This window comes from Colletotrichum aenigma (assembly GCF_013390185.1).
Source record: "Colletotrichum aenigma strain Cg56 chromosome Unknown KSG_Cg56_contig12, whole genome shotgun sequence".
NCBI classification, from domain to species: Eukaryota; Fungi; Ascomycota; class Sordariomycetes; order Glomerellales; family Glomerellaceae; genus Colletotrichum; species Colletotrichum aenigma.
Genome location: NW_023500918.1, coordinates 164,414 through 179,604, shown reverse-complemented (window position 1 = coordinate 179,604; position 15,191 = coordinate 164,414). Strand labels below are relative to the sequence as shown.

Below are 15,191 nucleotides of genomic sequence, written 5' to 3'. Positions count from 1 at the left end.
GTTTTGCACGTCTGCAATAAGAAGGGAACATTATTGTTGAGAATTAACGTACTGCTGTGATATGCTGAAGTAGTATAGTAAGCAGTCAAAAGGATGAAGTCTACGATGTTGCGCATCTTTTGCATGCCGTGGTGGTAGAAAGTGGGACACAGGTGCCAAGTATATTTTCCTTCTTCCGTTTGTCACTCATTAGCCAGCTGAAAAAGCCTCTTCAATGCCTGGGCCTCGCAGCGAAGAAAAAGTAAGATGACAAACAGGCTGCTTTACGAATTGTGCTGATCAATTCCGGCGATGACATGGGATGAAGCATTTCCTGGTTGAACTTGGCATATTTAACACCTGGCACAGCTGATTTCCAAGCCATCATAAGTTGCAGAGGCGGGACCATATTAGCTGGGTAGCTTTGCAGGAACTTGGGCATAACACTATATCTGGAGTGACAGTTCGAGACGGACAGGGTACCCTTTGCCCGTTGGCTGCATGGCCGAGTCGAGAAATTGAACTCAAATTTGAGAACCTACGAATTCCCCCCTGCACGGGAAATGGGAAAATCTCGCCCATGCAGGCAGATATGGAAGAGTTTATAAAAGGATACGGATTGTTAAATCCGACACCTTTTAATTGGTACACTGGCTGATGTGAGGGACAAAAAATGATTTTCCTGACCAAGAAAGCTTTCCAAGATCCGTTGCTTCTTATTACAAGCCCCTTCGTGGTATTTTCTCACATTCTCGGGACTCTAAGCTGCGAATTCGACACCCCAAAAGCGCGATCAAGGTTTAATTCGGCACTGTACAGCCGAATGCGATCGTCCCATTGCTCTGTGGGGTCCGCGGGGGTTAATGTCTGAGGTACTCCCAGAAGGATAGCTAACTTGATTCTCTGCAATGCCAGACTCCTACTCATACTCTTGTAGGCATACGAGGATGCGAAACCAAAGAGAACAGGTGGAGTGGCAGTTGCAATTCTTCCAATAGTTCTGGGAGACAAATTGTTGTGAAACAGAGAAGGCAATAGCCTGACCACCTGGCCATAACGTATCGAGAAGAGGAGTCATCGTCTTCTCGTATAAAGCCATGAAGCCAGGATGGTCGCCAATTGAGCCACGGTATTTTTCAAAGAATGCTTCAAATTGAAGCACAACATTGCCGCCTCTGGTTTGGGACCTTGTGTCAAAATATCCACTCGCCGGGCTAGCGAGATCATTGCTAAATACGTAAAGAGGGGAGACGAACTTGCCAACCAATGCGATGAGGCGTTGGGAGAAGAATTCCTGAATCGTTTTATGACTCACCCACTGACGATGGACACCGAGTAGACACCCCTTCAAGTCAGGGTGACTGACGGACTGGTATTCAAGGACCTTGTGGGCGACAATGGACTGTGCTAGTCTGATGCTGGGTATGATACTGTACATGACGTGCTGATCTTGGCGACTGTGATCTTTGGACGTGACAACATGCCTTTGTGGTTGAGCGCGTAGGAACTGAGCAGGGAGATTCGAATGATGCTCAATAGCAGTCGACGACGATCAACGACGGCTGGCAGAGGGAGAACTGTTGTAAGCCTAATGCGGGAAATGGTCAATGTAGATCATCACAAGGCGGGGGTAACTGGAGAACGCACTCTGGTGGTGACAACTAGCAGCAGTTCGTCATGGTCGAGGAGTGTGACTTACTGTAATTGTGGAGATGTTGGTCATGCCCTGCGTACATGTGTCCAATCATTTCAGCCGTGGGCAGTGCAGGACGAGATCAAATACCTGTCGAAAGAGGGAAAGGGAATCCCAGACAGATTTAGTGTCGCAGACAGCCTGAGATGAGACCGGCGGTCTCCAATGCGGAATGTTCGAGTGTACTGCAACATCGGCTGCATGCATGATCAGCACCGAAAATGAATCATGGTTGAATTGGTCTGAAGTACCGGAGACTGCACAAATGTTGACCAATTTGAGGTGCGCTTAGCCGCTATGATTGTTTACGGTACCAAAATGACCCCGCGCCGTACTCCATACTCATACCCTGAAGTCCAACAGTCCGGAGACTCCTGATAAATCTGCAGTGATTGATTTGGTTGAGAATGATGGAGGACATGGTCCTTTAACTGGGCATGCATGCGAGCACATTGAATCGCTCCACCCCAACAAGTTTAAGATGGATCAGTAGAAAATAGCCAAAGACGGCCTCCTCCCGAGTGAGAATCATAATGCAGAATCAGTTTGATGGTGCGAATGAGAGCTCGCTCCCGGAAGAAGACCGACACTGTATCGACTTGAGTCATGGCAGAACGCCCTGATGACCGTTTTGTGACCAAGGACTTATTGCATGACCGAACGGTGATGATGACATGAGCAGGGTTGTTCAATTAGATCCCTTACTTGAGAAGTCAGATGGGCGTAATGCTGTGATTGGTGCCCATTGGTAGCCGTGGGTGAATGTCGGCCCCGAAGCAGTCTGTGAGACGCCTAGAATTCATGAACATGATACTGACGGCGGTAGAAAGGGCCCTGAACTCGACTGGACTCGTCGAATCGGGTCTTATTGAAGGCACTGAAATCATCCCGGATTGCCTGGTCGACTGTGGCTTCTTGATTGATTTAATCAGTCTAGCGATAGTGGCATATCTGTTACTAAAGCCTATGGTGACAAATGTGTACTACTGACGTTGATGATGGCGGACGACAGCAACGCTATTGTGACTAATTGTGTTATCTTCCCGCTTGTGGTATTGGGCCCCGTTTCGATGGTAGGGGCCTGGATCATGGGAAACAACGAGGGGTATGACCTCTTGATGAGTAAGTGTTAGTTGAAGCTTCATAAGGCGGTGGTGAGCTACTACTACAACACGCTGACTATTGATGGCATCTGTGGAGCTCGGGCGGTGCTGAAGATGTGGGGATTTTAAGTGCTATCGTGTCTGATCACGGCCTGCTCTCAGAATCCAATTTCAGTGCCAGATTGGGTTGAAGTTGCGCTGATAATGTTAACCTCGGCCACGGAGGACTGGATTTAGGAAGACAACATTGAATCGTTATGAGTCTGAATGAAATGGTGAATATATAACGGAGTATGCCCTTGACCATAAGATAACTGCTTCCCCAAACGCCTACCTCTGTGTGTGTGTGGAGGGGGGAATGGAGGATTCCTCAATGGCGATGATAACCCCAGCCTACTCCTTTTGGTTAAAGGCGTTTGTTTTGACAAGAGTGTTTGTATGTCCTTACATCAGTTTAACAGCGACGGCATTGAATCAGACCACAGTCTACGGTCGCCTGAGCGTGTTTGGACCATGACGCCTTCAACGGCGAGAAAGAGGTTGGAGATGGCTTTGTTGGGATGACCTTGAAGCTACAGAATGTGGCGATTATGAAACAGCTGTTATTATTTTCTGGGCGTGAGGAGGTATGAAGATGTAAGATTAAGGTGTGCCTTGTCTCGAATATTCTCACCTGTTTTATGACCCTCACCTGCATCATTGTTTACTTGGAGTTGGGATGGTCGGGTGAATCCAGCTTTGGATGGTTAGGATTATACAGTTTTGGCATTGAGGGCACTTATGCCCGAGAAAAGCAGGACCACTTTTGTTCTGTCGATTATGCCTACCTCGAGAAAGCAGTTTGTGGATGACGGCTACCACTAACTGCAGCTGGTTATAACTAAGACGGCGTGGGAGCTACTGACGTATGGCAGAATGATGGGCCGTCAAATTGAGAGACGCCTAGTGAAATAAGAAGGGGGTGACGCCCCTTAGGATGCTGTTTATGCGTGGGTTGCTGCGAGTAGGATTGGCATCGGTGACGCATGCGAGACATACGGGCAGAAAATGAGGCTGAGACGTCTTGCTTACATATTGAAGCATCTGTGTGCGTTTAGCCTGAAAGATGTCTGGTCGATGGACTCGGCCAGTCATTCAATCTATCCTAAGCTAGGCACAGAGCACTTTGGGCTCAAGCAACCGCGTTATTCATCTGATGAGGTGGAGTCTGCTGAGCGACTCTGTCCTATAACAGGGGCAGTGGGTTTGTTGGCTCCTGGTATCTCGGGCTGGGGTGCATATTCCCGGTATCCGTCGAGGAGGAATAGCGATTATTGGTCTGTGTGCAGCTAGATATGATGTTGCGATTGAGGGGCCTGGCTGGGGATGCACTTGAGGGTCCTGTGTTGATGGTTGGAGCATTCCACGTTACTGTTGACGATAACTGACAGCAGCTGAGGGTGCCGGCATGCTTGTAGCCCCCGAAACAAAGAAAGCCCACTCTGATGTCTGTTCTTCTATTGACAGGAGTACCGTCTGAAGGACAGGCGTGAGCGTAGCTGGACCGTATGCAGACTAGGACGAACCGACTGCAAGGCAATTCACTACAGACCGTTTGATAGGAATCTGCTCCGGAGAGACGAATGGGAATTTACAAATTGCGTGACCAGAGAGGAGGTGCTCAGCATGCTGAACAGGGTTATGACTACTATGAACACTCTACAGTGGCCTCGAACTTGCACTGGCTAATCATGTAGTGGCTGACGAGATATTGTGATGCGAAAGACTATGTCAATATGTAGCCATCTTTTATGCTTGTGTCCGCCTATCGGCCAATCCAGACCTTGGCTTCAGTATCCCAGGCCCTGGGACTTCGTAACATTGTGAGGACAAACTTCCTGGGACTTATCTATCCTGGTGGCTGGGACGGAGAGATGCATTTCTTTTTGGTGGGCGTTTACTTCAGGCGTTTACTTCAGTTGCTTCCGACTTGGCAAGGCAATGGGGGTGGTGGTAATTGACATTTGGAACGAGCTGGTCTCTGCTGGAGGTTTTCCCGATGAGCTGCTGGGCGACAACGCTGAGTACTTTAAGAGTCCAAATACCATATGATTCTTTACTCGCGAACAGGCCTTGGATGCTCCGGTGTACAGTCCGTGGACTGTGGGCTTCGTCGAGAGAATGATACGTATTCTAAAATAACGCTTGAAGAAGTGGGCTCATGACCGTTGCTATGTGAACCTTGGCGAGTGGCCCTAAGCGGCGAGGGAGATCGTGGTAAATGTCAACAATCTCTGGTGTGTGGTATGACGTACACATCGGCTGAATGCATCCATGGATGGCCTATGGTTAGGACCTAAGCATATATCGGACCTACGAGACCGTCCCGGTCTGGGAACTGCGGAGTTGACATTGAAGTTCCTGGAGAGAAGTGTATGAGTGCACCTACCTACAGCCTTGTCTTCCCTGTCTGCTAACCAGAGAAGGTTAATCACCCATCTTGTTATGTGTTCGGTAGGGGGTTAGTAGTCGCGCAGATAAGGGTTCCTATCTGGGATATGTGTATAAGTTAGTTGTCGCAGGCTGCGCTGGGGTAATTGACAATGCACGCCATCGTACCGCGGGCTTTCGTGAATATATACAGCGCGTACCGACGAGTCACGACATAGGCGTTATTTTTCGTTGGTTGAGATTGTGGTCGCATTAGTTGTTTGTTTGTTTGGTATTTAACGCCGTGGCGGCAAGGGCGCAGACGCCCTTGCGGCAGACCTCCCGAAGGGTATATGGCGTGGAGGGCCGCAGATTCTAGCTGTATACTCTAAGCACATGCCGCTTCTTAGCGTCCTCCAAGTCTTGCCCGTAGGCTACTATGTGTTCTATCCTTCCCTAGTTCCCACTGGTGCCCTAGTTCCGTTGTAATAACCTTATTACCTAGTAGTGGTAGTTTGTTGCTTAGAGAGTAGGCTACAGCCTATCTCTCAGTACCGCGGGCAGATCTTCTGGAAGAAGTCTGTCACGCTGATGAAAGCCTGGAAGCCTTCTGAGTCGATGATTAGCCCCTTAAAGTAACGCTCTAGAGAACCCATAGGTCCTAGAGGCTCCCGTCGACTATAAGGGTGAAGGGTGGGCCACCGTTGCCTCCTCACTAGCGTCTTTCGGCAGTAGACCAGGTGGTCCACCTCCTTAGCTTCTCCGCAGGAGCAGGTGAGTAGTGCTTCTGTGTGGTTAAAGCGTTGATGATACTGTTCAAAGTCCCCGTGGCCTGATCGAGCTGCTAGGAGATGATGAAGGATAGCTCTTGGTAGGGCTAATTCAGGAGGGCAGCCAAGGGTGGCCTTAAGCCCTAGCTGGGTATACCGGGGGGTTGCCTCTCGCTTCCACCATTTCCTATGCTGGCGTTGTTTACGTTCTTTAGCAAGCCGCCTAATCCCTGATAGGGTCGGCAGTAGGCCCCTAGGGACTGGCAGGGTTGTGCCCTCCTTAGCTAGGTTATCTGCTTCCTCGTTTCCTCTGATACCTTGGTGCCCTGGAGACCAATAGGTTTGTATGTTGTGTATCCTGGCTGCTGCCTGAATCTCTAAGAAGGCAGCTTGTGAGGAGTCTGGGATGTTGCTGCGTATCCCCTGGATGACGCTGGTGTTATCAATACAGATGTGTATAGGCTGGCCTTGGGAGGTAAGGAGGGCCCTTTGGAGCCCTGCCCTCGCCCCCTCTGCCTCGCCATCGAATACTTCTGCAATGCTGAGACGGCCACACCCTTGGGCTATCCGTTTATTGCCGCGGTAGATGACAAAGCTGAACCCTGTAGCCCTATCAGGGGCTTTAGAGCCGTCTGAGTAGATAATTGTGTGGTTATCTGGCATAGTCTTAACATAGTCCTGAAACGCTTTAGCTGCCTTCTCCTTGCTCTGGCTAGCTGTAGGGTCTTATGATCCCGAGAGATGCTGTGGCTGTAGGAGCAACGGCCTTGAGCATTTCGGTAGGAGGGCTGCTGTTCTTTGTAACCTTGTTTGCTGCCGTCCTAGCTGTGAAAGCCTAGGGACTAAGGGGTGCTGTTGGTCAACCTTCTGTAGGCGCGTGGCAAAGCATAAGCGTGCTGCCTCAAGAGCTACTTTTGCTGTAGGCAGGCCAGCATCTCAGAGAAGGCTGCTGGTTGGGGTGGTCCTCCAGACAGGCAGGATAGCCCTTGCTGCTGCTGTGATAACCTTTCTAACACTCTTAACCAGGCCCTTCTGTCCTGTACTGATAGTAGCTACCTGGTTGGTAGCACTGCTGCTAGCGGTAGTAGTGCTACTGTTCCTGGCTGGTCTACTTAAACCTGCATACCAGGTCTCAGCTCTATACAGGGCTGTTGGGAGGACACAGGCAATAACAGCTTGGCGGGCAGCAGCAGCTGGGAGCCCCCCTTTGGTGTTTGACAGGTGCTGTAGGAACTAGGCTGCCTTCCTTGCTGCTGCTACCTTTATATCGACGTGGTGCTAGAAGGTAAGTCTTTTGTCGAACCAGACCCCTAGCTAACGTATAGGCTTAGTTGAGGCCTTAATAGTTAGGTCTCTTGCTTATATGTCTGGTAGATCTCTTGTCTGGTTATGTTTCCTGCTAAAGTGGATTGCTTCACACTTAGCTGGGTCGAACGCAACCTTATTATCAGTGCCCCAGTTGAGGATCCGAGTTATCTCCTGGCCAAGGGCTGCAGTGTTTCCCTCCAGGGAAGGGCTAGTAGCCAGCAGGCCTATATCATCCGCATAGCCAAACCGTAGCTTCTGATCGTCAGCTAGGATGTCTGCTATATACAGCAGAAAGAGTATAGGGGATAGCGGGGAGCCTTGTGGCAGCCCACAGGATAGGGGAAAGTCCTCTGTAGTAGTGTCCTCGAGCCTAACTCGAGCTGTGCGACTCAACGTGAAGGTGAAGATCAGCCTAATCAGACTACTAGGCCAGCCCTGCTGTCGTAGCCTAAGGATAAGTCGGTTTCGCAGCATGGAATCAAACGCCCCCTTAACATCCATTGTTGCCAGGGTGGCAGTGAGTCCTAAGTCTAGAGCTCTCTCGATCTCATGGGCTAGGCAGGTTGTCAGGTCGACTGCAGCCCTCCCTGGTAATGCCCCAACCTGCTGTGGGCTGGCAACCCCTTCCAAAATAGTAAGGTATGCCATCCTCTTTGCTATCAGCCGCTCTAAGCCCTTGCCTAAGCAGGATAAGAGGGCTATTAGACGCTAAGATCCCACCTTTGAGAAGTCTGATTTTCCCAGCTTCTGGATCATAACTACCTCTGCTTTGCGGAAGGTCCTAGGGAAGTAGCCTATCTGAACGCAGGCCTGAAAGAGCTGCTGTATAGGAACACCTATCAGGCCCCAAATGGATTGTAGTAACTTTGTAGTAATCCCATTAATCCCAGGGGTTGTAGCCTTTGTGAGAGTTGCCTGGCGTACTTCCTCAATATTAACTATCTGCTGCCAGGGTATTAGACGCCTTAGAACTATAGGAATAGCAAATAGGTTCCTATGGAAGTCGTCTGTAGCGTCAAATCTCTCTAGTAGGGCCTTCCGTAAGGCTTGGGCTTTATCATAGGAGTTGTTGATTACCTGTCCATCTACTATAAGAGGCGGGGCCCTTACAGCTAGACCAGACTTACGCCAGCTTAGTATCTGATATAGGTTCTGGTTAGACCCAGCCTCCTTAATCTTAGTAGCCCAGTAGGCACGTTTTGCCTTCCTAACTGTGGTCAGAAAGGCCTTCTGCTCCTCAAGGATAGGCGGCGGTAAGACAAGCCTAGGTTCCTGGGCTTATCGTTATCTAGCCTTAATAGCTGCATAATAGGCCTCTGAACACACCTCTGTCCACCAGGGGGCTCCCCTGCCCTGGTTAGTCCGTCTCTTTCCTACAGCCTGAGTAGCTGTAGAGAGGAGGCTGACTAGTTAGGTAGCTAGGGTATCTATTTCTGCTGGAGTAGGTGTATCCCCTAAGGTGGGTAGGGCTGGGATCCCCATCTTTACCAAATCAGCAAGTCGAAGGAGGGCTGAGTCTGGGACTGAGAGGTGACCAGTCTGGCGTCTCTGCTCCTAGATCTTGCCTAGTAGGATAATAGTTGTAATAGCCTGGTGGTCAGCCCCCAGATATAGGTGTGGGCTGATATAGGCCTCTGCGAAGGGGATATTTGAGAAGGTAAGGTTGAGTGTATGCCCGTGAGTATAGGTAGAGGCCCCAACTTCCCTAATAAACTTAAGATTACCCCCTTCAGCCTATTCTGCGATATCATCCCCTTGATTCCAGCTTAGAGAGCCAGGTTCCCAAGAAGAGTGGCGGGCATTAAGATCCCCAGCAATAAGGGCTCTTTCTGGCGGTCGATAGTTTAGGAGGATGTTTGTTGTTATATGGTTTGCAGGTTCACCTGGTGGCCTGTAGATATTCATAATAGTAACATCGCCAGCCTTAATCTATAGGATGTCCCTTGATTAGGTTAGTCTTTGTTGCTATATTTATAGCCTTAGACTCTTCTGTATATAGGTCATAACCCTAGGCCTTATGTCTCTGCTGTTCCAGAAGTCAACTGGCACATAAGAGTTATAGCCTGGGTGTGTGTTGATTTGCAGCTTATCTCTATAGCCTATCCAGGGCTCCTGGATTAGTACTATATCGATCTGATCTGCCCAGCAGAGCTCTAGGAAAGCTGTATGAGCTGGGCTTATCTTCCCCACGTTATACTGGGCGACCCATAGTACCTATAGGGTAGCCGTTCTGAGCCTACTGCTCTGAGTTGAGGTTGAGGTGGGTGTAGGCATTAATAACGTTATAGTCAGGCTTCTGAGCTACCTACTGGGCCCTGCTGCTTGAGGCAGCTGGGATATGCTGGGTGGGTAGTGGTGGTAGGATAGGGTTGTTATCAGAGACTTCTGCTTCAGCCTCATTCTCATCCTCATCCATACTGCTAGAGCTTGCTGTATCGCTAACGTCCGCTACAATAATTGAGTCCTAGGTAGGGGTAGGGGCGCGTGGTCGCTTCGAGCCAGGCTGAGGGCTTGTCAGGCTGCTGCTAGGCTGCTGGTTGCAGGTGGCTTGGCTACCTGCCTGGCTGCTCTGATAGAGGGCCTCGTAGGCCTTCTGTCCAGCCTTTCGGATCCGGGAGAGTTCCTTCCGACCTGGAAGGGTAGGGGAGCTGTTCACCACCAGGGGCCTTGCTGGGCAGTCCTTGTGGTTAGCTTGGAAGGGGCTGGCGCAGTTAGCGCACTTCGGTCTAGCTGTGCAGGGCCAGGTCTTATGGGAGCCTGAGGGCCTGCTGCAGTTGCCACAGAGCGGCTGTCGGTTACAGTATCAGTTCGAATAGTATCCCTGGCAGCTAGGGTTATGTCTGATGAGGGTCTTTTTCTTCCGAATAAGCTGAGACCGGCTGCTTTGGTTAAAAAGTCTAAAGGGCGGCACCTCCATAGAGAAGGAGATAATCCAGGAGACCTCGTTTGTAATAGGGTTTACACCTAGGTGGGACTGTTGGGCCTGGGTGGGCTTAAGCCCTGTTTGGGCGAGGACCTCGTCTTCAACCAGAGCAGCTGGGTCAAGGGCATCGCCTTCAAGAGTCCACATCTTAGCAGGGCAGCGTGGGACGACATAAGTAAACCACTTAGTAGGGGACTCAACCTTATAAGCTCCCAGACTATCAGCAAGTTTCTGCTTGTTTGTGAGGAGGGCTTGCTGGACCTGCTTATTCAGAGGTCCCAGCGAGTAGCCAGTTGTAATGTGGTAGATATGTGGGATATCTGCCAGCTGGAGGCTAAGGGCCTGGCAGACTTTCCGACGAAGGGCAAAAGGGGCGTGCTTCCTAGCAGCCGTTAAACCCTCCTCAGGGATGCGGGCAAAGACCCGGAGGTCCTCCTGTGGCTGGGTTAGAGTCTAAGTCTGGGCCTAGGGCTGGATTGGGTTCCAGGTGCAGGCTGGGGCCGGGGCTGGGGCTGCAGCTGCAGTTGCAGCTGAGGCCGCCACGTCAGCCCAGTTCCAGCTTAGGTTCGGGGCTGCAGACTTATTCCACATAATCCTCTTCAAGGCTTGGATCACATAGGTTGTAGCCTCCTTCGCGATCTGCTTCCTAGGTCCCTCAAAGCAAGAGACCACGTTATCCACAGACTGGGCGATAGCCATAAAGACATCCTTTCGGGCTTCATAGTGCTTAGCCTCTTCGTTAAGGGCTGTAAGGATAGCTCCAGCAGCTATCCTATTCACGGTTGAGGGCCCCTTAGCCGTTAAGGGGGTTGTCGTAGAGGCGTCAGGCTGGCTTCCCGCGAGGCTGGGCTGGGATAGCTGGGCCTCGGTACCGCGGCGGCGTTTAGCCCTTGAGGTTGGGGACGGCTCCAGAGGGGCTCTGGAGCCTCGATCAGGGCCGGCCGAGGAGGCCGGCAAAGGTCCAGAGCCCGCCGGAGGCTGCGAGGCCATCGCGGGAGGGCGCTGGAGGCGAGAGGTGAAGGGTTTTCAGCTGTTAAGGAATTTTGGTAGTCTCCCACGTATTACACTAACAGTGGATGCCAAGAAAAATTAGGCGAGAGGGAAGTCGTTGTGGTCGCATTAGGCATCATGTAATTCTACACGGGCGGAAAAGAAGGGTCCTCATGTTCCCTTTAGTCATACATGGATTAGCTATAGAGTTTACGCTCCCTCCACATGTTTCCCTGTTAGAGTTATACGGCAGTTCATAAGGTGCGCCTCTAGGTGGCAAATTGCGAAGAAGAAAAGTTAGAAGGAAAGAAGGAACTCTACACGGGCAACCACACTAATAACGACTTCCTGTATAAGCAAGTCGAGAGCAAAGGCTACGAGGAATGCCACGAGTTTCCGGGCTGATGAGGTTGAGTAGGTAATGTCAAGAAAGTCTCCCAGGCAGGTTCTGCCCATTAAAGCCAGCGACATGCTTGGATCCGCCAGTGGCGACATACCTGTCATTATCAGCACATCTAAAGCCGCTGAACTGGAGCAGCAACTCATTTAGATGCAAGTTAGCACCTCTCCAGAGCGTATGTCCATATTTGAATGCTTTTTCAACAGATTGTACGTTATCCAAGCGGAAATTACGAAGCTTGAGGAGCTGCAATTCGACGTGCGTTTGCCTATCAGCAAGCAGACACAAAGGGCTAGAGATACTCAAGAAGAAGACATGGGACTTCACGTTGGTTCCGTCTATGATGATTGTAATGGCGAATCACGGGTCTAGATGATAATAGTCATAATTATCATCATTATCGTTTATTTTAGAAGGAGTCTATTCTTTAACGTAGGAGGCCTCAGCAGCAAAAGGCTTCACTATCTCAATTTTCGTGACCTGCTCAGAGCTTGGGTGCAACATAAGTGGCATATTTGCTGCAACAACCTAAGTTTGTTGCTTTCAGCGCTGCCCATATTTGTGGTGGGGCTGGCATTGATGTGCGATGCGTATATATTCTTGACATAGCGTCAGAAAGAACTGCGTTGCATATCGCTAGCTTCGTAACATTCTTGAGGCTTCCGAAGAGCCAGACATCTTGTCACAGCTTGCGTAGGTGTCTTGACTTTTTAAGACTGCTAGCTAACTGGAGAAGATGATGTGAGACCGTCAGCCTTGCTAGCAACGAAGATATCGTCAACATGAGGCTGGAAGCCATAATGGTATGTTTGTCTGGCCTAGAAGCTTTTGCTTGGCGGCTGCAGTCGGGGTCGGCCTGGGTAGATATTCTACACCCCTGGGTATGTGAGCTGTGAAGCTACTACTGACTGAGGTGTTTTTACTGCTTTTATGTTATTGTGAAAACCCCTACTAAGTGGGCTTAAAACCTCCTCCACATTGAGAAATATGAGTAAGAAAGTTTAAGCTGAGACTGACGGCGTAAGTGAGGGTATGAGACGTATGTATTGAGGTGTGCATAAGTGAAAAAGAGTACTTTGCCTTGGAAAGTCCCGTGTTACCTGCAGAGTTGGTGGTTATATTTTTGCACTCATCCACATAAAGCCGAATTTGGAATGTTGAATTGACGCTGGCTTCAGTGGGCGATGCCCCGCTTATCAATATATCGGCCAAAGGACCAGTATCACTAGGTAACAGGGCCGTAAACGGTCACTGCTGTCGTGTGCACTGCAGCTCTCTTGTGTTGAGCAGATTTCATGCTGGTTCAAACCTCCTGATCCAATTTAAGTCGCTTCGCTGCCTCCATCTTCATCCTCAAATCATTGATCTCGTGCTTTCGTCACGCCTAAATACCTACGGGAAAGAAATACATGTAAGAGGCGGGTTTCAAACCGCAGGAAGCAGGACGCATTTCTTGGTTATTGCACGAATCCACGCCAGACTTCTTCATTGTCAGAGTCATCCAGCAGTTGAGGAGCCATGCTCGCGGGCGGTAACCTGTAACGCAAAAGCATGAGAAAATCCAGAAGGAAAACAAAGGTGTTCGTAGTATATGGTAGGCGACAAACGAACCCTACTGTTTCCATAGAAATGAGCGGATTATGAGGCGACAGCTAGAAAGGCTTCGCGGTTCTTTGATGAATGCAGAAAGGACAGGTCCATCCTTTTCCAGCTTCTCCAAGCTTTAGTCACTGAACCCAAATTTAGGCCCCACGCCGTCCCATAAGCACGAGGTCGGCTCAGTATACATCGTTCTCGCTCTCAGTGAGACGAACATATGAGTCGTCAAGGGTGGCAGGCCCGCTACATTGACCGACCGTTTGCAGGCGTCATGCTACCAGCTGAGCAAAGATCTCAAGGCTTGTCTCATGAAAAACGTCAGTAAGATGCTGATCAACACCCGTGACTGTTCCAACGAGAGGACATTCGAGGGCCAGCCTCATCCGAACATGTCGGAGCGTACCGCTGATTTAAAGCTTCTCCTTGGGCTGCGAAGGTCGTCGGAACAGATCGCTAAATAAACGCACCTAATGCGGTTTCTTCACCTACTTACCATACACCTCAGCTGTCCACTCCACGATCAGATGCATCTTATATCGTTGGCTTTCGCGTACTGCATAATCTTAGATATCTACAGCATGGACCACGTTTTCCCAATAGTGTACTAGAAGAAAAACGTCACCTGGTCCTTGCTTTGCTAACACCTACATACGCTAGTCGCTACCCCAGAGGTGCGAAAGCTTAGTGAAAGCTCCCACGTCCTATCAGTAGGTCGACCGCACAGTCTTCTTTCCAAGCAAGACCATTATCACTATGAACCTAGTACTCTCAAGCCTCGTCGTCTCATTGCTCACCGAAATAACACATGTGCTCCTTGCTTCGGAGGTGAGTCTTGCTACGTTTCTTTCTTCTCTTCCTTGCTTTCTCTTCACTTTGCTCCCTGTCCCGTTTCTAACAACTATGAGGCTGGGGCCCCAAGCCGCAGCCCAATCCTCCAACGCCTACGCCGGTCTTACACAAGCACGTTCGAGAAGGGCAAGCTCAACTACTTTTATTAGACTGCCCCTCACCTCGAACATCGCTTCAAGCTGTTTAAGCGACTTGGTGATGACGAGCTGCATAGCCTGTCTAGCGAAGAGTGTTACGGTCAGCTATCCGACAGTAGGGTCTGCTAACAGAAGCTGGGGATTGATACGTTCTAACAGTACACTGGGTCGTGGTCGTAGGTCGTAGTTCGTAGGCTGTAGTAGATCGGGTTCTTCAGAGGCCAAGGTGATCAGTCTTAGACTCAATAAGTGATTCGCAGTGAAGGTAAGCTGAGAGTATCCGTGAGGATGAATACTAAGTTGATTGCTGAAGAGCTATGGAAGTTTGACCATGAGCCAGGCTCAGGGTCATACTATATATAAGTCTAGGGTAGTTTCTTTAAACTGAGGACCGATGTCTTCTGAGCGGTCCCCGGGTGTGGACCGCTTTCTTCATGTCGGTCCTAGGTCAGGACCGCTTATCTCTCGTCGGTCCTTCTTATCGTCACGTGACCTGTACCATAGTTTTTCCGTTCCGAGTGAGTCCCTGTTGTTCCCGTGATCCTGCAGTACAAATGTCTTATCCTAGCCGCCCGATGCCCAAGTGGGTCGGTCAACTGTTATCCATACATAACGGGTCGTAACAAAGAGGTGTCATTCCACACATGCGATTTGTGGACAGAGTGGGTTGGCGGTCTGATGATCAAGATCGAGAAAGAGATCCAGGTCATCCTTCCCTTCCTGGATCAACTTGTCAATCTCTCGGCTGCAATGAAACCGGTGTGCGCCCTCACTTTGTGGGTCTTGTACCCTTGGGGGAGCAGACTGGCCTGCATGTGTATGAAGGAGGATTTGTTGGGAAGACGTGTGTAAGTATCAGCGAGTGCGGAAAGATTGGAAAAGAAAAGGAAGTGTGATACAAAAGTGATAGGCCGTCTTCGCAATCGCTTTCGTCCATATGGAGCTCTTGGGACTTAACAAACCTTGTGCTTTTATAACTGCCGATCCCAGACGAACTAAGTGGGTTCCTAACTAAACATGGAGTTCGCATG

General features: G+C 50.0%; 2 protein-coding genes across 2 annotated transcripts; both read right to left on the bottom strand.

Annotated features, from left to right (window-relative positions):
• Positions 1-5,732: 5,732 nt before the first annotated feature.
• Positions 5,733-6,617, bottom strand: gag-pol-1 (Gag-Pol polyprotein; the record flags this gene model as incomplete). Its single annotated transcript, XM_037330223.1, has 1 exon — positions 5,733-6,617. One exon carries the CDS (start codon positions 6,615-6,617, stop codon positions 5,733-5,735), a length of 885 nt encoding a protein of 294 aa, XP_037171368.1.
• Positions 6,618-10,065: 3,448 nt separating this feature from the next.
• Positions 10,066-11,175, bottom strand: CGCA056_v014980 (uncharacterized protein; the record flags this gene model as incomplete). The annotated part of the gene is made up of 2 exons (XM_037330222.1): positions 10,066-10,620; positions 10,729-11,175. 2 exons carry the CDS (start codon positions 11,173-11,175, stop codon positions 10,066-10,068), a joined length of 1,002 nt encoding a protein of 333 aa, XP_037171360.1.
• Positions 11,176-15,191: the final 4,016 nt, after the last annotated feature.